The sequence below is a fragment of the Globicephala melas genome, chromosome 15, assembly GCF_963455315.2.
Source record: "Globicephala melas chromosome 15, mGloMel1.2, whole genome shotgun sequence".
NCBI classification, from domain to species: domain Eukaryota; kingdom Metazoa; phylum Chordata; class Mammalia; order Artiodactyla; family Delphinidae; genus Globicephala; species Globicephala melas.
The window spans coordinates 36,874,883-36,902,471 of record NC_083328.1 but is presented as its reverse complement, the minus strand read 5'-3'; the positions used below and the strand labels follow the sequence as shown (position 1 = coordinate 36,902,471).

At 56.6% G+C, this 27,589-nt stretch overlaps 2 protein-coding genes across 15 annotated transcripts in view; one reads left to right on the top strand and one right to left on the bottom strand.

The window, feature by feature from the left end:
* The first annotated feature begins 4,076 nt into the window (after positions 1 to 4,076).
* On the top strand, positions 4,077 to 26,033 carry TELO2 (telomere maintenance 2). 4 transcript variants are annotated; one of them, XR_009559192.2, is made up of 23 exons: positions 4,081 to 4,367; positions 5,056 to 5,391; positions 5,905 to 6,182; positions 8,145 to 8,213; positions 8,409 to 8,556; positions 9,934 to 10,036; positions 10,207 to 10,275; positions 10,460 to 10,601; positions 10,691 to 10,827; positions 11,325 to 11,404; positions 11,625 to 11,726; positions 11,944 to 12,032; positions 12,125 to 12,216; positions 12,413 to 12,529; positions 12,640 to 12,711; positions 13,905 to 14,069; positions 14,518 to 14,609; positions 15,216 to 15,315; positions 15,493 to 15,557; positions 15,775 to 15,890; positions 16,665 to 17,980; positions 24,228 to 24,281; positions 24,493 to 26,033. XR_009559192.2 is itself a non-coding variant. In XM_030872195.3 (21 exons), the coding sequence occupies exons 2-21, from the start codon at positions 5,057 to 5,059 to the stop codon at positions 16,769 to 16,771; spliced, it is 2,478 nt and encodes an 825-aa protein (XP_030728055.2). In that variant the 5' UTR covers positions 4,106 to 4,367; position 5,056; the 3' UTR covers positions 16,772 to 18,531. The 4 variants fall into 4 exon arrangements, 1 of the variants encoding a protein (XP_030728055.2); XR_009559191.2 differs by lacking the exons at positions 24,228 to 24,281; positions 24,493 to 26,033 and adding an exon at positions 18,666 to 22,870; XM_030872195.3 differs by lacking the exons at positions 24,228 to 24,281; positions 24,493 to 26,033 and having other exon boundaries at positions 4,106 to 4,367; positions 16,665 to 18,531.
* The window catches only part of IFT140 (intraflagellar transport 140), a 70,926-nt gene continuing 60,528 nt past the window's right edge, over positions 17,192 to 27,589 (bottom strand). For 10 of the 11 annotated variants that reach the window (XM_060285615.1, XM_060285622.1, XM_060285616.2 and 7 more), the window contains 5 exons: positions 25,296 to 25,502; positions 24,904 to 25,116; positions 24,666 to 24,832; positions 23,208 to 23,349; positions 17,192 to 17,992 (listed from right to left, as the gene is read on the bottom strand). In XM_060285615.1, coding sequence (XP_060141598.1) covers positions 17,786 to 17,992; positions 23,208 to 23,349; positions 24,666 to 24,832; positions 24,904 to 25,116; positions 25,296 to 25,502 — 936 coding nt within the window. In that variant the 3' untranslated portion in view covers positions 17,192 to 17,785. Of the gene's footprint in view, positions 17,993 to 18,564; positions 23,021 to 23,207; positions 23,350 to 24,665; positions 24,833 to 24,903; positions 25,117 to 25,295; positions 25,503 to 27,589 lie in introns of those variants that run through there. The other variant, XM_060285623.2, reaches the window with a different exon arrangement.

Sequence of the window (27,589 nt, the reverse complement as noted above, 5' to 3'; positions counted from 1 at the left end):
TCCTGGGGAGGATCCTTCCTGCCTCATCCAGCTCCTGCTGTTCCTGTGGCAGCATCACCCCAACCTTGGCCTCTGTCTTCACATGGCCTTCTCCCCTGTGTGTCTCTCCTCTTCTGTCTAACAAGGACACCAGTCATTGGATTCAGAGCCCACCTGGATAATCCAGGGTGATCTTATCTTGAGATCCATAACTTAGGTACGTCCGCAAAGATCCTTTTTCCAAATAAGGTCACATTCACAGGTACAGGGATTAGGACTTGGACGTGTCTTTTTGGGGGCCACCATTCAGCCCATTACAGGGAGGTTTGAGAGGCTGGGGGGTGTCCAGGGATGGTGGGGGGCTGGGGCGAGGTGCAGGCTGGAGTGAAGAGACTCATGTCAGTCTGGATACAGAGTTGCTGGACCCCTGTCTCCTCCCTGACCCCCTGTGCTGGGCGACTGCTCCTGCACACCAGCCCAGCCCCAGCACGTAGTCCGCTGGCTCTCTGGAGCCACACTATCCAATACCAGAGCCCCAGCCACATGCGACTGTTGAGCCCTTCATGAGGCTAGTCTGAGTGGAGATCCGCTGCAGGTGAAAAGTGCACACTGGATTCAAAGACTTAGTACAAAAAAGGAATGTAAAATACCTCACTATCAACAGATTTTATGTGTGATTACATTTTAAATTTTATTTATTTATTTATTTGGCAGCACCAGGTCTTAGTTACGGCATTCGGGATCTTCGTTGCTGCGTGTGGAATCCAGTTCCCTGACCGGGGAGGGAGCGTGGAGTCCTAACCACTGGACCACCAGGGAAGTTCCATGATTACATGTTGAAATGGTAGTATTGTGGATGGACTGGGTTAAATAAAACACATTATTAAAATTAACTTCAGGGGCTCCCCTGGTGGCGCAGTGGTTAAGAATCTGCCTGCCAACGCAGGGGACATGGGTTCGAGCCCTGGTCTGGGAAGATCCCACATGCCGCAGAGCAACTAAGCCCATGCACCACAGCTACTGAGCCCACATGCCACAACTACTGAAGCCTAGAGCCCATGCTCCGCAACAAGAGAAGCCACCGTAATGAGAAGCCCGCGCACTGCAACAAAGAGTAGTCCCTGCTCGCTCCAACTAGAGAAAGCCCACGTGCAGCAGCAAAGACCCAACTCAGTCAAAAATAAATAAATAAATAAACAAATAAATAAATATATTTTTAAAAATAAAAAATAAATAAAATTAACTTCAGGACTTCCCTGGTGGTCCAGTGGTTAAGAACCTGCCTTCCAATGCAGGGGGCGTGTGTTCAATCCCTGGTTGGGGAACTAAGATCCCACATGCCGCGGGGCAACTAAGCTTATGCACTCTGGGGCCCATGCAATGCAACTACTGAGCCCGCGCACACTGGAGCCCACGCGCCTCAACTAGAGAGAAGCCTGCGTGCTGCAACCAAGACCCAAAGCAGCCAAATAAATAAATAAATAAAATTAACTTCACCTGTTTCTTTTTACTTTTTTTAGTATGGCTATAAAATACTTAAAATTAAATATGGGACTCACGTCATAGTTGGATTGGACAGCGTTGCACTGGAGAAAGACTCCAGGTCTGCAGGCCCCCGGGCACAGAGACAGGGGCTTTCCTTTCAATCTCTTTCATCATCCATTCTTTTTTAAAAAAATTTAGTGGAAAGCACACATATCATAAAATTCACTCATTTTAAGTGTAATGCTAACAACAAGGTATTAAAATAAATGTCTACCTATTGGACTGTGAAAGTCTGAGGGTTCTGCCAGCTTCTGGAAAGCAGCAGCCACAGCCAGGCACCTGCCCCCAGGCTGGAGAGGGGAGGGAGCTTCTTTAGCCCCAGCAGAAAACCTGCACTTACTGACAGGCAAGAGCTTCCCTGCACCCCACCGAACAAAATCCCATCCACAGGTGAGACAGAAATCTGCCCAAACAGAAGAGAAACTGGGAGACGTGCAGAGGGCCAAGGAAAGGCTCAAAGGCATTCTAAATAATACCCTCAGAGAGATAAGAAAAGCTTTGTGTCCACAAGGCAAGAAACGGGGACTTCCCTGGCGGTCCAGTGGTTAAGACTCGGCCCTTCCACTGCAGGGGGTGCGGGTTTGATCCCTGGTCAGGGAATTAAGATGCCGCATGCCTCATGGCCTAGCCAAAACAAACAAAACAACAACAAAAAAACACAAGGCAAGAAACGATGCTGTGAAAAAAGAAATAATCAGAAAAGAAGAAGTTGCTCTTGGAAATGAAAATTATGATTTTCCCCAAAATCAAAAAAGTAATAAAATGACTAAATAATAAAATAAAATAAAATGCAAACAAATAGATAAGTATAACAGAAAAGCTAAAAGGCGAAGTTAAGGCAATTTGTCAGAAAGAAGGCAAAAAGGCAAAGAGATAGAAAAGAAGAGAGAAAACATTGGATTGAGATCAATCTTAGAGAGTGAGACTACAAGATATAGTGGAGGAAATTTTAGGAAGACAATACAGGAAGGTGCTGCAGACAAGGGTACCCATCATTTCAAGACCACATGGCAGAGAGCGCCAGGTCAAGGAATGGGGCCTGACTCCAAAGCTCATCTTGCCAAGTGTCAGACACCACAGATGAGATCCTAAACGTGTCCAGAGAGAAAAACCTGGTCACATGCGAAGGATTGGGACTTTCTCCAGAGGGCTGTGGGCCACCTCAGCAGCAAAGCTGGCTGCCAAAGACAGAGGAGCAAAGTGATTTTCATTTAAAATTAAGCAGTCAGAGTGGGTGGTTAGCACAGATGGTTAGAGCGTAGTGCTGATAAAATTGTGCATCTAGCTCAAATGTGAATCCACCTGGAGCAAAGAATAAAGGCATTTTTCAGATATGCAAAGGCTTAAGAAATTTATCCTCTGTGCAGGATCTCTTGAGAAGTTACTGGGTAACAGGATTCAGGAAAATGTGGGGAATAGAGAAGGAAGCTGTAATAGGAACCGGGAGTGAGAGCACTAGTCCAGGAGCGGCCCGGGAGAAGTTCTCGGAGAGTCCCAGCAAGGCATCATCCTCCGCTCCTCGCTCACTCGCACCCACGTCCAACCCATCCGGTCCAGCCCAGGTCAGCTCCTTCTCACCACCTGGCCCACCCTTGTCCACGCACCGGACGCCCCGCGGGGCTTTCTGCATCCGCGGTTGCCCCCTACCGTCCATTTTTCTAACTGCACCCAGGGTGGAGCTTTTAAAAGGAGACCGCTCTTGGTCACTCATTTTCTTACTCTCCCTAATTTTTCTTACCATTATCTGCCATCTGATGTATTGTACGTGTACTTTATTTGCCCCCTTGACGTGTGAACAGGAACTTTGCTTCATTCTGTGCCCTGGAAGAGTGCTTGCTACCTCAGCAGGCAATTAGTTAATGTATGTTGAATGAATAAATGTTTTCCATGTCACCTCAACGGCCTTCTGGGCTGAAATAGTACCTCTTTGAGAAGTCTTCCCAGATCGCTCCCCAAGGTTCTGCCAAGACTGAAGGTCCTACATCTACGCTGTGCATTGTGTCAGGTGGCTAACGAGCCCTTGACACGTGGACAGTGCAACCAAGGAACTGACCCGGTGGCTGATGGCTACCGTGCTGAACGGTGAAGCACCTGTCCCAGGACATCCATCAATACCCGAAATCACCCCAGTTGCGACTTCTTCCTAGTCTGTGGCCCGTTTCCCTGCAAAGGTCGTGGCCTGCGGAGAGCGGGCCATACCTCTGGGCGGGCGGCGAGGCCGCACACGCGTTTGGTGCCCAGTAGGAGTTTGTGGAGGCACGCACGTGTGAGCTCAGGAGAGATTGGGGCTCGCGAGCGGGGGAAGGGCGGGAGGAGGTCACTCCGGGAAGACCGACGCGGAGGCTGAGGGAAGGCAGGCGGGCGCAGAAGTGCTGGACTCCAAGCCACCTGCCGCGCAGCCCAAAGCACACTGCCCCGCCCACCAGGAACTACGCCCACTAGGGCCCCGCCCCCATTGCCCCGCCTCAGCGCAGGCGCAGATACAGCCGCCTGTCCCGCGCGTCTTCCGGCTCGCAGGTTCGCCGCAGATTCGTCAACAGCTGCCCCTAGTACCGGCGCCACAGGCTCAAAAAATTCAGCACCAGCTCTACCAGGGCCCCGGGAACTTTTGCTCTGCGGCCGCGTGAGCTGGACCGCGAACCGAGCGCAGAGCTGGGCCGCGGGGGCTGTGACGAATCGGCGACGGGTCGGTATTGGCGGAGTGAGCGGGACGCAGCGCGCCGTGGCGACTCTGCGGACCCGGCGGGTGCGCGCTTCCCTGTGACCGCTGCCCGTCCGGAGGTCCCCGCCCGCCCCGACACCCCATCCCGTCCCCCGAGGACCGCTGCCCGCCGCGCCACTAGGTGGGCTCCGGGCGCACGCTGGGGAGCGGGCGCGGGGCCGGGCGATCGCTAGCCGGTCTCCACACACCGAGAAGGAGCGCGCGTGGACCGGGCTGGGCGAGGAGGCCCAGGCCAGTGGGGACACTTCTTGGGCCCCTAGTGCATCCCGACCTAGTGGCTGGGTGCACTGGTGACAGACAGGTGTCTACTTAATGGCGCTCGTGCTGCAGGGGCGCCCGACCCGAAGTAAATGCAACCTGCAGATGGTTTTGGTTTCTGGGAAGGAAGGGAGCTTGGCAAGGTGAACCACAGGTGGATACGTCAGGGAGTTAGAAGTGCTGATGGGTCTCCCAACCTCAGCTCCCTTGACATTTGGGTTTGGATACTCCTGTTTTGGGGGCTGTCCTGCGTAATGGGGTATATGGGATGTTTACCAGCATCCCTGGCCTCAGCCACCCATTAGAGGCAGACTAGCACCTCCGGTTGTGACATCTAAGGTGTCTCCAGACATGGGTCCCTGGGGCGTGGTTGCCCTTCTGCAGAGGGCACCATGGAAGCCTTGGACCATGAAACCTTCCCTCCTCGAGGGCGGGAGAGCGGGCTTTCTGAGAATATGTGAAAAGTGCTTCCTTATCCGAGACTGAGTCCCACGTGGATGATGACAGGTCCCTGGACTTCCTTTCTCACGTGCCTTTCCTGTGAACTCCAGGATGGATCCTGAGGTCTCTGCCGTCCGGCTCACCGTCTGGGAGGCTGTTCACATCCTTTCATCTTCTGAGGATGGGGGCCGCATCTTCTGTACCCTGGGGTCCCTGAAGCGCTATCTTGGTGCAACGGAGAATCCAGCCCTCCCTGAGGAGCAGGAGGAGTTTGTCAGGATCCACTTTTCCACCTTTCTCAGATGTCTGGTCAGCAAGCTGAGCCCCGACTGGCTGGAGCTGCTGCCTGACGGCCAAATGGAGGAGCTGTGGGCCAGCTTCTTCCTGGAGGGCCCGGCTGACCAAGCCTTCCTGGTGCTGATGGAGTCCATCGAGGGTGCTGCCAGGTGAGCTGGGCTGGGTCTGATTATGGGGTTGCTTTAACACCTGAAGGATTTCGAACCAACGGGTTCTCCAAATTCTGTGAGAGTTTGGCATCCTGAAAGGTGAGAGAATAAAACCTGTGCATGTCAGAGCACTGAACTAAAAGCGGGTTGCGTTAATCTCCTGCGATGGGAAGGCCCTAGCCCTCTGTCTTGCTATGTGGGCCAGGGGGCAGCAGGAGTGTTTGCATCCGGGCTTAGGTGGTCTAGGTAGGCAGTGGGCATGGCCATCCTCCTGGGGCCCCTTAACTCTGTGGCCCCCAGCTCTGTGTGAGGCACCCCAGCAAACTGATTCCCTCAACATCAAGCCCACCACGGTCCTTGCGGGGAAGCTGTGTCATTGGGAAGCTGGATTTTCAGCAGTTGCTGTGGAAGTCAGTGGGTCAGGTGATTCCAAGGTGGGGAAGGTGCGTGGGGTTGGCAGGCTTTCATGCCCCTCCTAGGAAGCGAGGCTGTTTACACCTGCTCTTGGTTCAGCCCCAGCTTCTGTCTGATGAAGATGGCGCAACTGCTGGCCAGGTTCCTGAGCGTGGGCAGGATGGCCGCTGTGATGGAGGAGCAGTGTCGGCAGCAGGCAGGGCCAGCCTTCCCCCTGCTCCAGGAGACACTTCTCACCAAGGTGGTGGGCCTGCCCGATCGCCTGGGCAACCGTCTGCAGCGGGAGAACCTGGCCACATTCCTCCCTCAGAACTACTTCCCTCTGCTGGGCGAGGAAGTCCTGCGGGTGCTGCAGGTGGTCGTGGACTCTCTCCGAGGTGAGAGCCCCTCTTCTAATAGCCTCCTCAGGCCATCGTCCCCTCCCTCCCTCCCAGGGCTCCAGGGACTTTGCCATCTCTGGCAGTGCCATCATCCAGTCAGACGTTATCACATGTCTGGGGCGGCAGCCACCCAGCCGTGAAGTTTCACCCACAGTTCTGCTGCCTGGGAGGTGGAGCTGACCCGTAAGCCCTGCAGTCCTTGGTTGGATGTCCAGGTGGGGCTGCTCACCGCCCGGCCCCTCACTCAGAATAAGGGAACGTCCACAGTCTGGAAACCAAAAAGCTCTTGCTGTGAGGAGGGTCCGTCCAAGGTGGCTGCCGGCTGCGGTGCCCATGGCCTTGTCATCGTGGGTGGTGGACCTCGGTGCTCTGGTGTCTGGTGGCGGTGCTGGGGGCCGACTCTGAGGGAGCTCTCTGTACCTGGGGGCCATGGGAGCAGCTTCCTGCCCACCCTCTCCACTAATCATGATCTCTGGAGCATTAGGGACGTGGCTTCCCCACGTGTGTGTTCCAAGAGCCGAGAGAAGCCAGGGGCCATGGCGGCCTGAGTGGGGGTGGGCGTCAGGTGGTGAACAGCGGGCGGGCTGTCCGAGCCACTGCCCTTTCCCCCAGTGAGGCCCTGCCTTCCCTGCGGCCCCGGCCCCTGCACTGCCCCCACCCCGGCCCGAGTCCCTCATCTCGCCTGGATTCTTACCACAGTCTCCCACGTGCCCTCCTGTCTTGTCTGAGCTGAGCAACTGCATGATGCTGTTACCATGAGCCACACTCAGAACCTTCCAGCATCTCTGCTCCCGCCTCCTCCCAGCTCTGGACTGGCGGGCGTTCCTGTTTGGGATGCCCCATGCTCTGGCCTCAAGTGCCTCTTCTCAGGGCCGCCTTTCTGGTCACCCTGTTTAGTGTCGTAGCTGCTGGCTTGTCCTCTCCCTGGAACTGACCATCCTCTACGGTGCTCAGAGGGGCCCCGCCCTGTTGTCTGACTCCCCCCCCCCCCCGAGTGAGCTGTGGGCTGGGGCTTGTGCGCACCGCCGACCCGGCGCTCAGAGTGGTGGCTGATGCAGGCCGGTGGTCCTCACGGGTGTTGAGAGAAATAGACCTAAGTATTGTGTCCTTGGGGCTGGAGTTGTGCCCACATCTCGCAGACTGTTCTGCCTTCGTGGACGCGGGTCGTGAGGGGTCGCCTGTCTGCCCACGGTTAACCGCACATGGCGAGTGGCTGCCCTGGGAGATGGCCAGGTGGCACTCGGCAGGGGGCCGCAGGGGTGAGGCCTGTGCTGCTCTGTGGGGCCCCCTTGTGTTTGCACACCCCTGCTTGCCCTGCTGTGTCCCTGAGCATTACTGTCTTGGGTGAGGGAACCATTCCGGGGTAGGTGTGCGCCTGCGTTTCTCCAGCCCAAGTGTCCAAGCGGGGTTCCAGCTGGGCCGCCCAGCCCCTGCTCTGGCTGGGAGGGGCGGCCTGCCCGGGTGTCCTGAATGCCTCCGGAGCAATGTCCCCTTCATCCTGTGAGTGGCTGCGTTGAATTCTGTCTTGGCAGGATCCCAAACGCCCATCTTTAGATCTCAGATACTGCGTTTGCATCATGCGCGGGGCCATCTGTCTCCTGGTCGGTCCCATCACCCCTGGCTCCTCTGGGGCTGCTGCCGCCACCCACCCTCTCCTTGTTCCTCCATCCTCATTTCCTCCCTGTGGCGCTTAGAGCCCCTCCTCTTCACTGGGCCCCTCTGGTGCTGCCGCCTCCTGGTGCCCCGCAGTGGTCCCTGCTTTGTAGGATCACTGTGAACATAATGCTTTTTAAATGATTATTTTCATTGGCTCTTTGAGTTGGAAACAATGCTGGTGCGGTTGGAATTAGACTGAACAAGTTGGCAGTTTTACAACGTGGGATCTGCCTGGAACAAGGTCTGTCTCTGCTCAGCCAGGTGCACGTTGATGGCCTTACCACCGTCTCCTTCCTGTCCCAGGTGGCCTGGACTGCTCCGTCTCCTTCCTGTCTCAGGTCCTGGGGAAAGCCTGCGTCCACGGGAGACAGAGTGAGTGTTCGTCGTGGGAGAAGCTGCGGCACGTCCCGGGAGGGGTGCAGGGAGTTGCTGAGGTCCCCTTGCCTGGGTCTGGCCCTGCTGGGCCCCTGGGTAGGGGCTTGGCTCTGTGACAGGTGGGCCTGTGGGCTGCAGACACTGGACGCCCCATGGCCCCTGGGCTCAGGGCCCCTGTGTGCTTCCCCTCAGAGGAGGTCCTGGGCGTGCTTGTGCCCCGGCTGACGGTGCTCACCCAGGGCAGCTGCCTCTGGCAGCGGGTCTGCTGGTGCCTGGTGGAGCGCGTGCCCGACTGGGCCATGGAGGCCGTGCTGAAGGGGTTCGTGGAGGCTGCCCCAGGGTAAGAAGTAAGGCATCCTTCCTGCTGCAAACGCTTCTCCCCCAGGAGGGCGGGCAGTGGGGATCCAAACGACTCCTGCCTATGTGGGGTCAACACTCACGGGACGTGGGCGGTGGCCCCTTTGTCTGGTGGCCGGTCATTTTGTAGAGTTTGGCTGTGCAAAAGCCCATCTTTCCCACTCCTGACGGCTGGGCTGGGCCCCCCAGTCCACACCTGGCTGGACCGAGACGGAGGCTGCAGCTTCTCTGCAGCCTGAGGGTCCCTGTTCTCAGAAAACCCAAATCATGCAGGAGGGTGTGCGGGGAACACAGCTTCCTCCCACCTGGTGGCTGTGGTGACTTTCCTGTGTGCCCGTCCACCTCTGTGTCTGTGAGCAAGGGGGTCTACGGGCCATGTTCCTGAAAGGGCAGTGCTGGGTCGCTTGGTTGTCATCGACGTTCCTTCAGACCGTCTCCCGGCATGAAGGGCCTGTTTCTCTGCCAAAGACATTTCTTCCCTGTTTGACTTCACATTTCTTTGATCCTGGCTGAGGGTGTGTGTTTTGAAGGCATCACAAACCATCTGATCGAGTCTTTTACTCGCCTGTGTGAAGGCTCCTCGTGAGGGGGGGCCCCCACCTTAACACAGGCCTGGGTCTGTCCTGGCCGCACCACTGGTTTGGCTTCTCTGAGACGTCCTAACTGCCCTGTGAGCCCAGCATACCGTGGGTCACTGGGTAGGGCTCAGCCTTCTCTGTCACCGGGGCTGTCGTGCTGTCTTGCCCCAGGGCTGTAGGTCACTTTGCCTGGGTCTTTCTCTTCGACTTTATCAGTTTTCTTGTTTTTTCTTTTTCTTTTAACCTTCACGTCTTTGATTTGAGGGACGAGGAGGGGAACACAGCCTCACCTCCTTCCGTGCTGGCGTGAGCGTGTGTTGAGCTCTCACTCGCTAAAGGAAGCAGGGGTCTCAGTCTAGATTGGGATCTGCAGACTACGGCCTTTGGGTCGAACATGGCTTACTGTGTTTTTGTAAGTAAAGTTTTATCAGCAAACAGCCACACTCAGCCGTGTACCTACCTGCCGTCGCTGCTCTCAGCTACCGTGTCTCTACAGAGCCTGATGGCCTGTCAGCCTGGCCCTTCACAGAGAAAGCTGGCTGCCCTGGTCTAGGCAGAGCATTTCACCTGGACTGGTCGGGGCAGGCAAGGGATGTCCTCTTGTGTCTAGTCGCTGGGCTCCCTGGTTTCCACATTTACTGGGAGGAGGGAGAGTTAGGACTGACTCAGGGCTGAAGCACCTGCGCGGCTCCCTGGTGGTTAGCGCGGAGCCCGGGGGTCCAGTGCGGATCCATGGGATTCGGAGTTGTGCTTCTCTCTCTCCCCACCGCTATGCCTCGCAGGCCTGAAGTCCTCTCACGGCTGCTGGGGAATGTGGTGACAAAGAGTAAGAAGGCCCAGTTTGTAATGACCCGGAAGCTGCTATTCCTACAGTACAGCTGCACGGTGAGGGTGCCGGCCGGGGGTGGTAGCTGCGGCAGGCGGGGCTGGAGCAGTGCTGGGCGCCCGGACATGTCGCTGTCCTTCAGCCCAGACTCGTCCCGCCCCTGGGCTCCCCGGGCCGGGCGGGTGGTGTCTGCCTGGCAGACGGTAAGAGGACGCCGGCTCTGTCGCAGATGCCCATGCTGCAGAGCCTGCTGGGCTACCTGGCCATGGACAGCCAGCGGCGCTCACTCCTCATGCAGGTAAGCGCTGCCTGTGCAGGTAAGGGACCCTCAGTCCCTGCGGGAGAGCATTCCTGCCTGGGGTGGAGGGCGCTGGCTGGAGCCTCTCTGGGGCTGTGGGGACATGGGCACCAAGGCCCACGAGGTTCCGGGATGCGTTGGGGAGGCGGGGGCTGTCTGCCAGGCCGAGCCTACCACCCACCAGGTGCTGAAGGAGCTCCTGGAGACGTGGGGCAGCAGCAGTGCCATCCGCCATGTGCCCCTGGTGCAGCAGCGCTACGTCAGCAAGGCCATCCTCATCTGCCTGGCACACCTGGGGGAGGCAGAGCTCCGGGACAGCCGGGACGGTGAGCACGCAGTGGGTGCCCCATCCCCACTGCCCCCGCCGGAGCCCCATCCTCCCCCCAGCTCAGCCCATGCACATCGGTGCTTTCAGAGTTGTTGGCCAGCCTGATGGAGGGAGTGAAGAGCCGCCTGGACAGCAGCCTACCCCCTGTGCGCCGCTTGGGCATGATCGTGGCTGAGGTGGCCAGCGCCCGGATCCACCCCGAGGGGCCTCCCCTGAAGTTCCAGGTGAGCAAAGGCTGCGCCTGCCATGCTCTCCCTGAGCTGCCGACACTCCTGCCCCAATGTCACCCTGCCTGCCTGTGTCCAGGACCACAGAGATCTGTGCTTGGTGTCAAGTTGGACCTGGTGGCCCTGCTGAGGCCGCGGCTGGGCGGGGAGGGGAGGCGCAGCCCCTCAGCTGGTGCCTGAGCACGTGTCCCCAGGTGGATTCTCTAGACGGGACTCTCAGGCCTCCCCTCCATCTGCCGAGCCCTCTGGGATGTCCTTGGAGATGGTGCCACATCTGCTCTGTGTCTGGGGGATTCCCAGGCCCTCCAGCCTTCAGCCCCCCAAGTGCCACCCTCTGCAGAGGGGGAAACCTGGACAGTTGCTCTTGAAAGACCGTTGGCTGCCAGAGGCCAGAAGCGCAGACTGCGGGCTGTGATGGGAGGGCCTCGCAGGGGCCCAGCTGTACCACTCCCACTGCTCCCGTCCCAGCCAACTCCAGCACATCTGCGTTGCAGTATGAAGAGGATGAGCTGACCCGCGAGATGCTGGCTTTGGCCATGCCCCGGCCCGCAGCTGACGGCCCCTCAGAGGCGGGGTGAGGGTCTCTGTGCCCCGATCCCTGGTCCCCACCTGGAGCTCTGGGCATGGTGGGCCAGGTGGGGTGGCTGCTGCACACCTGTTACTCCTGTCCTGCTATCGCTGAGGCAGAAGCTAAGATGAGGGCGGGGGCGGTGAGAGCGCTTCCTCGGGAAGCATGGGTTCTGGGATGAGAGACTTGTGGGGCACCCCTGAGGGATCCTTCTCTGTCCCCAAAGCCCGTCTTTCGCTCCGGTCAGTGGAGAGACTCCTGACAGAGAGACTGTGGACCGCAGTGGACCCCAGACTGGGCCTGAGGGCTCCGACTCCGAGCTGGACAGGTGGGGGCAGCCCCACGGGGGAGAGTGCGAGGGTCCTGGCGGGGCCCACCTCAGGGTGTGGGCCCTGCAGCGCCGGTTCCCTCTGCCTCACGAGTCCTCCTCCCACCTGGAAATCAGCCCACAGGACTCTCAGCCCGGCAGCCATTCCCAAAGCTTCAGGGACTGGGGGTGAGTCCTGGGTGACAGGCAGGTCTGCGTGTCTGTTCTTCTTCCTCAGCGATGATGAGTTTGTCCCCTACGACATGTCGGTAGACAGGGAGCAGAGAAGCAGCAAGGCGCCCTCGTATGTGCGGGGCTGCTTGGAAGGTATGCCCCCGCCCCTGCCCCGGGTCCCCCGCATGCTGCCCACCCTGCCCGCCGGCTCCGCCTCACTCAGGCACCATGTGGGTTCTGGGCAGCTCTGACTGGGTCCGAGGACTGGGAACGCTGGGAGGCGGCCCTGTGGGCCCTCGAGGGGCTGATCTTCAGGAGCCCGGCTGCCACTCAGGAGGTGAGCGCATGAGGGCTGGGCTGTCAGGGTTGCAGGAGGTGGGTGATGGCTTGGCAAGGGCATGTGTCTTCAGGGAGCCCCATGTGGCCCACATGGGCCTTGGCAGCGGGGCCTCTGCCGGGGTGGGGGGCGGGGGGCGCAGTCCAGGCTCCTCAAGACAGGCCCCTTCTGTCGAGCACCCTAACCCTGTGCGCAGGTGAGCGTGGAGCTGGCCAAGGTGCTGCTGCATCTGGAGGAGAAGACAGCCGTGGTGGGGTTCGAGGGGCTGCGCCAGAGGGCCCTGGTGGCCCTCACAGTCACAGACCCGGCTCGGGTGAGTCCCCGCGGCTGAGTGGAGCCCGGGTTGTGCCCCCAGCAGGGGCTGTGCTGGGACCCTGTCTCCGGGATTGTGGTCCTCAGAGGCCTCTCGTCCGCCCGGCCTAGGTGGCGGAGTACCTGACCGCACAGTTCTACGCCCTCAACTACAGCCTCCGGCAGCGCATGGACATTCTGGACGTAAGTGCCTGGGCCTCTGTCCCACTCATCAGGGCTGGACTGGCAGGCCTGGTGCAAAGCCCCTGGAGGGGGAGCAAGCATTTGCCAGAATCTATAGGGATGGGACCACAGGCCTCCCCAAGCCCCTTGTTGCCAGACCTGAGAGGCTGGGACCAGCGTCTGTCTGATGTTTTCTTGACAGAGCATGGGCTTCAGGGGCTGCATTCTTTGTTTTAGATAACAGCGTTACTGAGGTATGATGCACACACCGTAAAATTCAGTCCTAAAATAAGTAGAACGTGGTGGGTTCATACAGTGGAATATTACTTGGTCTTAAAAAGGAACGAAATTCTGACACCGTGCTCAGGGAAATAAGCCAGACTCAAAAGGACAAATAGCGTACGATTCCACTTACGTGAGGTCCCTGCAGCCATCAGATTCACAGGAAGAGAGCAGATGGTGGGTGCCAGGGGCTGAGGGAGGGGTGGGGAGTCAGGGTTTAATGGGACAGAGGTTCAGTTTGGGAGGATGAGAAGGTTCTGGAGGTGCTGATAGTGACGGCGGCACCATGAGTTTACCTGGTGCCGCTGAGCCGCGCTGAACAACGATTACCATGGTGAACGATACACCACGTGTGTTCGTCACAGTGACACAGAGACTAAGACAAAGCTGAAAAAAAGTTCAGCGTTTCTGTGTTTACAGTTCAGGGGCGTTTGGTACTTTCCCGACGTCATGTGACCATCACGTCCACCTGCTTTCAGGACGTCCCATGTCACCCTCAAAAGAACCCAAGACGCTCCCTCCCCACCCCCAGCCCCGCAGTCAGTCTGCTCTGTCTGTGCATCTGCTTGTCCTGGGTGCTTCCTAAAAACGAGGTTGCACGTGTGGCCTCCGGGTCCGGCTCCGTTCACATATGGCCTGGGCTGGGGTTCCTTCCCTTATCCTGAGAGGTGGGGGTGGCGGGATTGGATGGGCTTCGGGAGAAGTGACCAAAGGTTTCAGGCTCGTCAGCAGGGAGCACGCCCACCTCCTTTCTGTCACCCGACAAAGTGAAGCGAGCCTAAGGGACTCTAACTGACTAGCATGGGGTTCCCAGAACCTCCCCCCTGAGGACTGCTGGGGCCTTCGAGGGCACCTGATTCACCTTGAAATTTGGAAGATGTCATCCTTCCCCAGTGGGATGGCGGCTACCCCGGGTGTCTCCTCTCTTCTAGGTCCTGACTCTGGCCGCCCAGGAGCTGTCTCGGCCGGGGCGCCTTGGGAAGGCTCCCCAGCGGGGCTCCCCAGACCCCGGCTCCCAGCCTGGTGGTGCTGTGGTCCCGGCCTGGCGGGCGGTGGTGGAGGAGCGCGTCAGACGTAAGACCCGGCGGTTTTCCAAGGTCAGCCAGGCCCTGGGGTGGCCTCTTGGGTGGGACCTCTGCCCTGAGGGGACAGTGACCACAGTGTCCTGTGAAGGGAGGGTTTTTGGTACAAACTGAGTGATGTGACACATGCTGTTAGGGCATCACACTGAAGTGACTTTAAAACGTGAATGCAGCGTTAAAACGTGTGAAAACAGCCCTGAGGGTTCTCTGTCGGCAACAACTGGCCTGGCGTGTGCTGGGTCATTGGGGTCCCTCTAGGCCGGGGCTGAATGTGCTCTCCTGGGACGTTGGGCCATGTCTGGAGACATTCTCAGTCATCACCGGGGGTGGGGGGTGGTGCCTGCTCCTCTGGTGCTCAGGACCACCCCTCCCACGTGTCCCCGAGTGTCCCTGGTGTGAGGTCTCCAGGCAAGGCTGTGCCCTGTGCCCTGCCTGGCGCCTTGTGAGCACGTGTGTTTGGCAGGGCTCTGCAGGGTGGGCACCAGCCGTTGGCCCCAACGAATTCAACTCGGTGGCTGGCTACTTCTTCTTCCCCCTCCTTCAACATTTTGACAGGTGAGAGAGTTTTCTGGAGGCCTGTGATTTGGGGAACAGGAGCCCTGGCATCCGTGGGTGGGAGGGTCCCTAGGGTGGGGGCTAAGGTGGGATTTGGGTTCAGGGGGGTCAGGAACTCGGCTGTGATTGTTTGTAGCTTAAATCAAGTGACGTGAGGGCATTAGGCGTCAGGGTGTCCGCTATCTCCAGATGCTGGGTTCATGGTGGGGCCGGGGCCAGAGCCTCACCCTCGTGCCTCGACCCGGCGTGCCCTGCCGCCCCCGTGCGCATCCTTGTCCTGCCTCAGCCCGAGCGGGGTGCAGATATCCCCCAGCCATCGCCACGTGGGTGCAAGGCTCTGTGGACAGAGGGAAGGGCCTGGAGCCCTTTGCTGCAGAGGCCCTGCAGGCAGCGGTCCTGCTTCCTGATCCAGGCCCGGGCTTGACCAGGTGGCCTTGCAAAGTGACGGGGAGTCTGTCCAACACCTTCTTGTGGCTCTGGGAGCCATGTGGGGACAGGCAGTGAGGAGGGGCGTCCAGGGGCTTGGGGTGCCCTTGGTGGCCCACGAGGTTGGGGAGCCGGCCCTGAGTGCCTGGCCTGCACCATTCACTGGGTTCTGTGTTGTAGGCCTCTAGTGACTTTCGACCTTTTGGGAGATGACCAGTTGGTTCTTGGGAGACTGGCCCACACCTTAGGGGCCCTGATGTACCTGGCCGTGAACACCACGGTGAGCTGGGACCCCGTTCCTCTGGCATCTGATGGCTCACCTCCTGTGGGGTCTGCGCCATGTTCTGTCCCCCTGTGGGCCTTGCCTTGGGACAGGAGTGTTTGGACCCGAGGATGGGGTCTGAGGCGGGGACTGCTGTGTGCCAGGACCCCTGCCTACTGGCTTCTGCTGTTTCAGGTGGCTGTGCCCATGGGCAAGGCCCTGCTGGAGTTCGTGTGGGCCCTTCGTTTCCATGGTGATGCGTGAGTAGCTACAGGGCTGAGGGGAGTCGGGTGGGGTGAGGGTCCTGAATCCTGCTGGAAAGTGGACAGTGGGAGGTGGGTGGCGGCTTCCGGGGTGGCCGAGAGGCAGCCTGGCTGGGCGCTCCTGCAGCAGGAAGGGCTGGCAGGGCTTGCCTGGCGTGGGTGGAGGGCGCCAGGCTGCGGCTCCTCATGGCTCAGGCTCCTGCCTTCTCCGCAGCTATGTGCGCCAGGGCTTGCTGTCTGCTGTCTCCGCCGTCCTCCTCAGCGTTCCGGCTGAGCGGCTGCTGGCAGACCTGCTGGACGAGCTGCTGGAGGCCCGGTCCTGGCTGGGAGGTGAGTGCTAGGCCGGGGTCACCGTGGCCAGGCGGCGGGAGGCCGTCAGCTCGTGGGCAGCATGGCCCAGTCCCCGGCCCAGCATGAGCGTCATGTGGCTCCCGTTTGTGTGCTGAGTGTCCTCAGTGTGGGGGTGGGGACATGGCTGCTGTCGGGTCACTTTGACTTTGGGGAGTCCTGCAGGGAAGGCGCCCAGATGTGGGGGTGGCACCTGTATATGCTGGAAAGTTCCATCCTCAGCAGAGTTACAGTGGTGATTGGCATTTTGCCACATTTTCTCTGGCGGCCACCCCTTCCCCACACACGTGCTCTTTTTAAAAAGTCTCTGTGGCCAGTAGTACCCCCACCTGTGGGCACTTGAGCCATGGCCCTCAGAGCCACCGTGCCCGTGTCCACCCTCAGGGCTCGCAGCTCATCTGCATCCACACTGGCAGGCCCGGTGGTTCTGATGGCGGCCTTTCTCTCCCTTTCTGCCAACTCTGCCCGGCGAGGCAGCCCATGAGCCTCCTAGGCTCCTGCAGGCCAGCCCCCCCACATGGGTGTCTGAGCACATCTGCATTCGGTGTGTTGGGACGGCTCAGGGCCTTGTGCTGTGGGTGCAGGTGCCTCCCCGGCCGGGCTCCTAGCCCCAGGTGTTAAGGAGCCCTTTGCCGGCGTCTGAGGAGATTCTGGTGCCACGCGGGGCTCATTCAGGAGGCCTCAAATGAGCAGCTGAAGAGGGCTGGCCCGCTCAGTGCTGTGACGCTGCCCACGCTTCCATTTCTCTCTTTGCAGACGTGGCCGAGAAGGACCCAGACAAGGACTGCAGGCTGCTGGCGGTGAAGGCACTACTGCTTCTGGAGAAGCTCCGAGATAAGCTCCTCCCGCTCTCCTCTCCTTAGCCCCCGACCCTCGGAAGGCACGTCCCACTGGAAGAGTGTGGGCTGGGGGCCAGCACGTGGGGCGGAGGTGCAGCTGGTACAGCCTGGAGTGTCTGCGGCTCAGCGAAGACTCTGCATCAGGGCCTCGGGTTCTGCCCCCCACAGACTGGGACTGGGATGTGGCCTCTGAGGCTTGGGCTCCAGGATGGCTGCTCAGCCCGGTGCCTCCGTGCAGCCTGTAGACTGCAGAGCTGGGGCCACTGGGCCTGGGGGCTTCTTAGCAATGTGCCCCCACCCCTTCCTCACCGAAAAGGCCAGGGACTTTAAGAACAACAGAAAAGGAAGAATAAAAGAGGTGCAGGAGCTCTTTATGGTTCTCACTCCTGCAGGGAGCCTGGTGCCCACACACGGCCCCCTGAAGGGGAGACATGGAAATGGGGGCAGGAAGGGGACACGGGCCTCTGAGAAAACAGACTTTATTTGGAGAATTTCGGCAGCTGGTGGGTGGAGCTGGGGGTGGGAAAGCATGAGGCAGCCCCCCCGCCCCCATCATGGTGCTGTCCCTGATTGGCCCCTTATGGTGGGAGCTGGTGACGGAAAGGGCATGGCCTAGATGGACAGAGCCTCCTGCTGCAGCCCAGTGCCAACCGTTGTCTCCCGGTGGTCAGGACGGGGTGTCCTGTGGGAACCAGTCAGATGCACTGCTGGGCAACCTGTGTGGGTGCCAGGAGTGGGGGGGCGGGAATATGGGGACACCCTCAGTTTCTTAGGCTTTACACCCTGTACTTGGGGGAATGTCATGGGAAAAATGAACCAACTCCCTTGACTGCCAAGGGGCTAAAACAAAATCCTGCAGGGGTCAGGGACTCAGAAGGGGTGGCTTAGAGACCCTCCCCCTGATGCCCCTCGGAGGCTAGCGCATTTTCCCACAGCTCTACCTACGGACTCAGACACAAAACTTTCACCAGGAACGTCAGGCTCCTGCTACTGATAATGACTGGCAAGTCCCAGAAGAGCCTGGGCAGCGGCAGGCCCTCAGGGGCCATTCTCCACCTCCTCCATCACCTCCTCGTCCATCTCCTTGTGATCCTCCATGTTGTTGTGGCGCATCTGCTCCGGCATGGTGCACATCAGAGGGATGCCCAGGCCCTGGTGCACGGCGTCCACAGTGTGCTGGCTCACGTAGTACGACACGTTGGCGGAGGGCACTCTCTTCCGCATCTCCTCCAGGTACTTGTAGGCCTGGGTCACACACAACAGCCGTGACCGGTCAGCGCACAGTGGGAACAAGGGGCCCAGCCCGGGGGCAGAGTGAATAGGGGAGGGACACCTTTGGTAAAGGGGCTCGGGTGGCCTCCCGGCCTTCCCAAGCGTTGGTGGCATCTGCGGACAGCGAGGCTCAGGCTCCGGTGGTCAGTGCTGTGAGCTCCCCCAGGGAGTCCCATGGGCAGCCTGTTACCAGGACCCTGTGTGTCTGGGGACCACGTCCCAGAGGGTCCGCCCACCCTGGATACACACAGGGAGACCTCGAGGAAAGGATGGATTCATGTCTCCCGTTTGTTTCATTCACTCTGGGGTGTGTGCTTGTTGGGCCAGAGGGCTGGCAGCAACATACAAATGGTTTGTCTTGTGTATTTTGACCAGGCCTCCAATTTACCCCAGTTAATTGGCCTGTGGTTAGTGAGTCTCATGTGTGCGTGGTCCTTGGCCCGGGGCTGGTGAACTATGGGATTGTCAGTGGTTTTCCTGTAGGACTTCCTCTGGTCCTACCAGTGGGAATATGTGGGGGGGGGGGCATGGGGGCCGCACAGCAGCTTGGGGTGGGGTCTGAGGCAGGACGGGTGTGCTTACACCTGCTCCACCTGCCTGCACCCACCCACACCTCCTTACACCTGCTCCACCTGCTCACCCACAGGGAGGGTCATGTGCAAGCACAAGGAGCTGGAACAGGGCCTCACGTGGCTTCTACGGGTACACTGAGTATCAATTCAGAATATGAACAAAATTTCCAGGAGCTTTTTGACTTTATGAGGAAATAATCACATCTTAGCATTTCTTAAAGATGATAAAATTTTAGACTGATCTTATTTCAGACAGATATAACTCTGATATAAACAATAAAGATCATAAAGATAAAATAGGGTGTTTGGAGGGATGGGGGATGCAGCGTGCAAGTGCCCAGGAGCCCTCCAACGATGGAAGGAGATACCCAGGCACCAGGGACGCCCCTCGGTGTCTGCTGAGGGCCAGCTGTGAGCCGTGCTGGGCACACAGGACACAGGTACAAGGGAGGACCAAGCCAGGCCACTGGGCGCTTCGGTGAGAAGCCCGGCCCAGCAAGGGTAGAGGGAGTTGGGCAGCCGTGGGGTTTGGGTTGGAGAGCCTACGCAGAGGGGAGGGGGTGGGAGTCGGCGGGGAAGCCAGAGAGAACACCTGGGGGCGAGGAACGACACAGCCAGGCGCACTGGGGGCAAGGGAAGCAGCGTCTCCAGAAGGAGCGTCGGCAGTCTGTCAGGACTGGACTCAGGATGGGGCCGTGAGGACCGAGCGGGAGGGACGTCCCAGGGACGGGGAGACCCTGGAGCAGCAGTGGGGGCTTCTGTGTCCCCTGCCCACACCCGGGGAGGAAACTCATGCAGGCCTATCCTTTCTCAATGTATTTATAGATTTTTTAAAATTTAAAATTACTAAATCCTACGGGCTTCAAACAAGGCTTGAGACAACAAAGAATTTGGTGAAATACTTGAAATGTGATTTTTCTGTTAATTTTGAGGATTCAGTGGTCTGAGCATCTCTGCAGTCCACGTTTGTTTTATTCTCCAAAAAAGTGGGAACCTGTTGGGATTCACTTTAGAGCTGTTTCCCCAACAACAAAAGGGGTCGGTGAGTGGAAGTGGCAGGGCCGGGAGGATGTGAGCAAGTTGGCCGGGAAGTCTGAGTTCATGGTGCTGACCCCCCAGACCTGGGCCACGGACGCTTGGCTTTCCTGGGAATCTGGGAACTGCGCCCCGTGAGGCCAGCCTGGCCCACTGGCAACGCTTCTGAATGAGTTGTCAATCCTGGGTTTGCCAGCACTTGGGAAAGGAAAGCGGGGGTCCCTCGGGGTCACTGCAGCCTCACCAGGAACTACCTGCGAGGGACAGGCCGTGGGCAGAGCACGTGGACTACAGCACAGTCTGTGTGCTGTCCTTTAAAAGATGAAGGGAAAATGCAGCCAGGTGTGGTTCTGCTGCTGGTTTCAGAGGACGAAGACCGAAAAGAACGAGGACAGAGGCTTCTGGTGAGGGCAGGGTAACTCACATTAGACCAGCCCCCCTCCCAAACGACAAGGACAAACTGGGCAAAATGCAAAAGGCTCTGGAGAACAACCGTGGGCAGGGGGAGCCGACACTTGGGTGAGTTTTCTGCTTGTTGTAACTTCTGCCTCGGGGAGGCCCAGTCAGGGCCACTGGGGGAAGTAAAAGGCACAAAGAAACTGGCCAAAAGAACCAGAATCAGAACTGCATCCACCACAGCAGCTGGCATGTGAGGAAATGGTGAAGACAGTCGTGGAGCAGACAGATTCTGAGTGTGGGCTCTGCCCTGACCTCTGCTTGACCCTGACTCTGCATGTGGTGGGGACCAGCCACACGCCAAGGAGCCTGAGCAAAGCCACGTACTGAGCAGAGAGCCCGCTGCCCACCACGGTGGGGGGGCTTACACTCTGAGCTCGACAAAGACGGCTGCCTAAGGAAAGCAGGACAGAAAGAAGACATAGCAGAAGCCAGGGTCTCTACAATGTGTTATCCACGATGTCCGGGATACAAAAAACTGCTGGACATAAAAAGAAACAGGAAAACCTGACCTATACTCAAGAGAAAAGACAAATAATGGAGACTAACTCAACATGTCCAGATGTTTGAATTAGTGGCACAGACTTTGGAGCAGCAATTACAACTATGCTCAGGAGTATAAAGTGTTCATTCTTAATGAATCAACAAATAGGAAATTTTAGCAGAAAATTAAAAAAAAGAACTAAGTGTAAATTCTAGAACAGAAAAATACAAAATCTAAAATGAAAAATCTGCTGGACAGGTTAACAGCGGATTGAAGATAGCCAGAGAGAGTCAGTATATTTGAAGATAGTTATGTTACCTAATTCAAGTAATAGGAAGAAAAGATTAATAACAATGAATCAATTACAAATGTGTATCCACTTAATATGAAAAGGCCTAACACTCAACTGGAGACCCAGAAAGAGAGAATAAGGCAGAAAAAAAATATTTGAAGGAAAAATAATTACAGATTTCCCAAATACAGTCACAAAAGGATCAAATTTGTTTCCAAGTAACTTACCCTTATCCCAGGAGAAAACTCAACAATATTGAAAAGAACACACACACAGACTCCAGCACTTGACAACCTAAAACATTTACAGTGTCTGGAATCCAATAAATAATTGCAGACCTGCGAAGCAGGAAAATACGAACCATAACAAAGAGAAGAATCGACCAATAGGGACAACCGGAATTGACATGGAGCCGAGGACTTTACAGTAGTAAATATTTCACGTGCTCAGTAAGGCAGAGGAAAAAGTAGCAGAATAAAGAGACACAGGAGACGGAGGGAGGAGAGCCGGTTCAGACCCACTGGAGGTGAAACTACGGAAGGAGCAATACCAGAGCGGACTCTGCAGAAGGAAGACAGTCAACTTGCAGCAACAGCAAAGCAACCGCCCCAAATGAAAATAGGAAAAATTCTGGGAAAAAGAATCAGTTGAGCCAGGGGCCAATATATACAAGTGGCTGGAGTCCAGAAGGAGGGGGAGGGCAAGGGATGAAAGGGAACTCCCTACAGACGGGGAGAAAACACGGCAGCTCGCACATCTGATGCAGACAACGTCCAGGCCACACTCAATAAGAAGACAAACACCCAATGAAGCAAGGGGCAGTGTGAGCACTTGCAGGAGGGGACCTGAGCAGGGGCTTGCCACCAGCCACGCAGACAGGGTGTGTTACAACCACAGTGAGACACCACCACACACCTACCTACATCGCAGCCACCACCAGCTGCGTGTCCACTCAATACTTGGACTTTCCTGATGAGATCGCTGCCAACAGGATTTCTTGTGTGTAATGAAATGTTTTGACATTTGCACAACCCAGTGAACCAGTATTTTCCAAACGACCACCATGATGTTACAAAATCATGTATGTGTAAAAGATGGAAGGTAGACCAACGGGTTTTAAGGTAACAAGTACAAAAAGCATGCTGACATGGTTTCAGATTGCTCATTGCAACTAACTTAGGAAACACCACTTGTGGAGTGTGGTGTGGTGTCTAAGACCCGCGAATACTTGACAGGGCTGCTACAAGGTCCTCCCCTTCTCACCTACACATTGGGGTGAAGCTGCGTTTTCATCACAGATTTCATATTTCAGTGAAAACTTATTTTACCACATTGAATGCAGAAGCAGACATGGAGAGTCTGGCTGTCCTGTATTACGTCAGACATTAAAGAGATTTGCAACAATGTAAAACAAAGTTACTTTTCTCACTAAATGTCTTTGTTTTGAAAAATACAGTTATTTTAAATGAAAATGTTACTTATGTTACCATGTAGGGGGTTTATTTTATTTTTAAGTAAATTAACAAATATTTTACAAATTTATTAGCTTATTTTCTAATACAGTAAATATTCGTAGATATAACCCACATAAAGCTCTTAGGGTCCTCAATAACTTCCCCAGCGTAAAGGGGTCCCAAGACCAAAATGTTTGAGAACTGCTCTGTTAAACTGAATTACCAAAACCCTTCCACAAAGAAAGCTCCAGGACCAGTGGGTTCACTTACACATTCTATCCTACATTTAAGGAAGTGACACCCATCTTACATACACTCTCTCAACTCCAGGAGGTGGGCACCCCAAGTGTTATTAGCAAACTGAGGAGTGAAGGGACAGGAAAGGATGTCTGTGCCTGTCAAATGGCTCAGAAAATACCCATTTTGTGTATAAAATAGAAAATTTAAAACATAGAATGAATACATAAATGTGGGAAAATGTTAAAAAAAATGAATCTGGTAAAGGGTTGGGTTCTATTATTCTTGTAACTTCTCAGTTTGAAATTATTTCAAAATAAGAAAGGCTGGGGCTTCCCTGGTGGCGCAGTGGTTGAGAGTCCGCCTGCCGATGCAGGGGACACGGGTTCGTGCCCCAGTCCGGGAAGATCCCACATGCCGCGGAGCGGCTGGGTGCGTGAGCCATGGCCGCTGAGCCTGCGCGTCCGGAGCCTGTGCTCCGCAAAGGGAGAGGCCACAACAGTGAGAGGCCCGCGTACCGCAAAAAAAAAAAAAAAAGAAAGAAAGGCTGAAAAGTCAAAAAGAAAATCAAAACTTGGGGAGGTGCCTCCCCCACTGCGAGCTCCGCCGGGATACCCCCATCACCCCGCAACCCCATCAGCCCCAGGTGCGGCCTCACCGTCTGCAGGTCCTCCATCTGCACGTGGCGCTCAACCAGGAAGCCGTATACGTCCCCGACGCGGACGGTGCTGTCCAGGTCCGGCTCCTCCAGGAGCAGCTTGCACTGCCTGACCGACTCCTTGGGGTCCTCGGTGTATGTCCTGCTGGGAGCAGGGACATTCTGAGCCCCAACCCAGGGCACGGCTACACGTCAGGGGTTAGGGCAGGCTCTCGGCCTGGAGGATGCAGCTTTTTTGTTTGTTTTTTGTTTTTGTTTTTTTGCGGTACGCGGGCCTCTCACTGTGGTGGCCTCTCCCATTGTGGAGCACAGGCTCCAGACGCACAGGCTCAGTGGCCATGGCTCACGGGCCCAGCTGCTCCGCGGCATGTGGGATCTTCCCGGACCGGGGCACGAACCTGTGTCCCCTGCATCGGCAGGCAGACTCTCAACCACTGCGCCACCAGGGAAGCCCAAGGATGCAGCTTTTGAGAAGGTAATTCCCGTGAACTAAATTAATTCTTTATTGAGTCAATTCATAAATTCACTAATTTGTTTTAACAAAACGTATTGACCGCTTGCAGGGCTGGTACTGGTGCTGCACTAGACTCTGGAGGGCACGGCCTGTCAATGCCAGTCCCGCCCAGGGAGCAGCCTGGGGCAGAGAGGTGAGGGCATGGAGGGGGTGCGTCACTGTGGGGAAGCGTCAGGGAGGGCAGCCCAGGCAAAGGCCAACGCAGTGACGCCCAGGGTCTCCGCAGTGCCTAGTGCGGTGCGTGCAGGCGGGGGTGGGACCAGGAGGCCCTGTGAGTCCCCCACAGGCTGGCCCTCTGGCCCCCGCATTCCCCTCCCTCTGTCCAAGCACCCTGCCCTGTGGCTGAGCCCCCTCCCTCCTGCAGCCCTGACGTTCCTGAAGCTACACATCTGAGTGGGGGAGCACCCTTCAAAGAGCCCCACTCCATAAACAGCATTCAAAATGTTTTTGGAAGTCTTTGGAAAGCCTCTTCTCAGATAAGCAAAGTGCTTTCATTGGTTTGGCAGAAGCTGAGCCCTGCTGTCCACACAAGGGTCTTGGAAGCACTGGACTAGCTGCCAGTAAGTAAAAACTAAGACCCCATACACATTTGGATTTGTGGCCTGTCCTAAAACAGGCGGCGTGCTGCCCGAGCCTCCACCCCACGGGCCCCCTCCCCAGAACCACCTGCTGGACCCCTGCACGCACCTGAGCAGGCCCCGGGCTCCCCTCAGACACAGCCTCTCCTGACACCAACCTGCCTCCCCCGACCACCACTTTCCTCCCTCAAAGGTCTCGGCTGTTTCTGGAACAACCTCCCAAGAGTCGGCCCGGTTCTGCAGGAACCAGAGGAGCCCCGACGTGCATAGAGCAACGGCACACCCTGCCCTTCCCGTCCAGCTGTCCAAGGAGTTCCTTAGAAGAATGTCCATTGGAAGTGCCATGCTGCCCCACGGCTGACGCACCTGCGGGCCTGCATGAAGCGCTTCACCAGTGCCATTTTGCTCTGCAGCTGCGCCAGCCTGGCCTCCTGGTCCAGTGGGCTCCTGGCCTTGGCCTTGGACAGGCACTTGTAGGCCTCAGTCAGTGCCCCGTGGGCCTTGTCGTAGTTCTGGTACTCGTCGATCTCTACCTGCAGGAGGAGGCGTCAGGACCCATGGGTCCTCCACCCACCCGGGGCCCCTGGAAGTGGGGGGTCGGTACCTGGGCACAGGCATCGTAGAAGCCGGCCAGGAGGTCCAGGGCCCGGCCCTTGGTGTAGAAGCTGATGATGCTCTTCATGATCTCCGGGTCCTTCCGCCAGTCCAGGGACTGCAGGTAGTTGGCTGCCATGATGTAGATCTCCTTTTGCCTCGAGACGCCCGCAAAGAACACAATTTTCTCAGTGTCCCCAGACTTGAGCAGTGCTCTCATGGCCTGGACAGAGAAAGAGCCGGGCTGGCCCCTTCCTGGCAAGGTGGACAGAGCTCCCGCCCGACGCTGCAGGTGTGTCTTCAGGACAAGCGAGCTCTGGGCTGCAAAGTCTTGGCAGGCGCCCTCGGAACCCTGCCCAGAAGCTCATCCCACAGGGCACCCATGCGCCGGGCCGCACTCACCTTCAGCCTGTCCCCTGCCTGCGTGTACTTCTTGGTGGCCAGGTGGTAGTTGCCCTGGCGCATGCAGCAGCTGGCAATCTGCTCCAGCAGCTCACGCCGGGACTCTTCAGACAGCTCCTTGCAGTCCTTGGACACCGTCATCTTTTCAGCCATCTCCTCAGTGATGGTCAAGTTCTGCTCCAGGCAGAGCTGCAGGGCTTCGTGATACTGGGAAGGGCCACAGAAACCAAGGGGCAGTCACCTGTGGCCTGGGGGAGAGCCACACCTCCCCGCCTCCTGGGGTGGGGGTGGGGGGAACAGTGCGGCCAGGTTGGGGCACGTGAGCTTCTCTTGCTATTGATACTCTAGAGGCAACCAAGGAAACGTGCAGCCCAAAAGGAAGTTATATTCATTGTGGGAGGAAAAGGAGACCAGAAACTAATTTCCTTCTATAATTCTTTTCAAGTTTTCAAAGTAAGGAGTTTAATTAATTTAATTAACTTTCCTTAAAAATTCAAGAAAAATTATATATTCTTCACTTAAGAACGTGTCTTGGGGGGCTTCCCTGGTGGCTCAGTGCTTAAGAATCTGCCTGCCGGGGCTTCCCTGGTGGCGCAGTGGTTGAGAGTCTGCCTGCCGATGCAGGGGACATGGGTTCGTGCCCCGGTCCGGGAAGATCCCACATGCCGCGGAGCGGCTGGGCCCGTGAGCCATGGCCGCTGAGCCTACGTGTCCGGAGCCTGTGCTCCGCAACGGAAGAGGCCACAACAGTGAGAGGCCTGTGTACCGCAAAAAAAAAAAAAAAAAAAGAATCTGCCTGCCAATGCAGGGGACGTGGGATCGAGCCCTGGTCCGGGAAGATCCCACACGCCGTGGAGCAACTAAGCCCGTGCGCCACAACTACTGAGACCACGCGCTGCAACTACTGAAGCCCGAGCGCTCTAGAGCCCGCGAGCCACAACTACTGAAGCCCGCGCGCCTAGGCCCATGCTCCTCAACAAAGACACCGCAATGAAAAGCCTGCGCACCGCAACGAAGAGTAGCCCCCGCTCGCCCAACTAGAGAAACACCGTGCGCAACAACGAAGACTCAACGCAGCCAAAAATAAAATAAATTAAAAAAAAAATAAAACAGCCCATTGTGGATTAATAAAAAAGAATGTGTCTTGGGAAGAAAAAGAACTATATCTTGGAGATGATTTGCCCTGCTGACGGCTGTGCTGGGAACCTGCAGGGCATCCTGCCCAGACTCAGAGGGGTGGTCCTGCAGGTGCGGAGGTCCTTGTGCCTATGCCACTCACTCGTGTATAAGTGTGTTGTTAGCACGACTGCTGACGATAGGAAGCACTGAACCAAGGAAGATGTGCTTGTCACCTGTGGCAGGCACCACTGCCATGTTCCTACCCGCAGCCTGAGCACAACTGTTTCCCACTACAACCTGGCGGGTTTTCTAGCCTTTTTACTTTACTAGCCTAATTCACAAACAATGGCATCTCCTCACGTCTGATCTGTATTCCCCTGATATGAGTGAGGCTGTGTATCGGACATTCAGGAACCATCCAGATTTCCTTTTTTTAAAACAAACTGACCATATTCTTTGTCCTTCCTCTTGAGCTGTTGGTAGATTTCTTATTGGTTTATAGAAACTCTATACATATTAAGAAGATTGGCCTTTCGGGATATAGGTAGAATACATTTTTTCCCATTTTATTATTCATCTTTGCTTTGTTTATGCTGTGTTTTCCATGTGCTATTTTCAAATTTGTATTTGGTCAAATTGATCAGTCTTTCCCACTATGGCTGTTGGGTTTTGAGTTGTATTTAGAAAATGCCTTCCCTCCTTCAAGGTCATACGAGACACATGTGGCTTCTGGTGGCACTGGGCCGCCTCCCTATGCACTTAGATCTCTGACCTGCCTGCAGTTTCCTCAGACGCAGCAGGTGAGAAGGGTTTAACTTCACTTTTCCCAAGTGGCCACCTGGCTGTGTCAACCCCATTCACCGAAGGGCTCATCCCCACTGTTGTGAGATGCTCCTTCACCACATGTAAATGTGCATCCGTATGTAGCTCTATTTCTGGATTTTCTAGTATTTCCTACTGATCTATAGGCCCGATCATGCACTAAACCCCAATTATTCTAGCACTGATATAGTTTATGATCTGGGAGGTTTAATCACCTCTTGCTATACTCTTCTTTCCAGATTTTTCTTGGCTCTTCTGGCTTATCTGGTTTTCACTGTAAAACTACAGAATCCACTTATCTAACTAGAGGAAGCCCTGTGGTATTTTTCCTGGGGTCAGAGTCAGTCTGAAGC

Excerpts from the sequence above, each read along its gene's own strand:
- TELO2 (XM_030872195.3), top strand. The coding sequence starts at position 5,057 with ATGGATCCTGAGGTCTCTGCCGTCCGGCTCACCGTCTGGGAGGCTGTT. Across the intron at positions 14,070-14,517 it reads AGACCCGGCGGTTTTCCAAG|GGCTCTGCAGGGTGGGCACC; the intron begins GTCAGCCAGGCC and ends TGTGTTTGGCAG. Across the intron at positions 15,891-16,664 it reads GGCCCGGTCCTGGCTGGGAG|ACGTGGCCGAGAAGGACCCA; the intron begins GTGAGTGCTAGG and ends CTCTCTTTGCAG.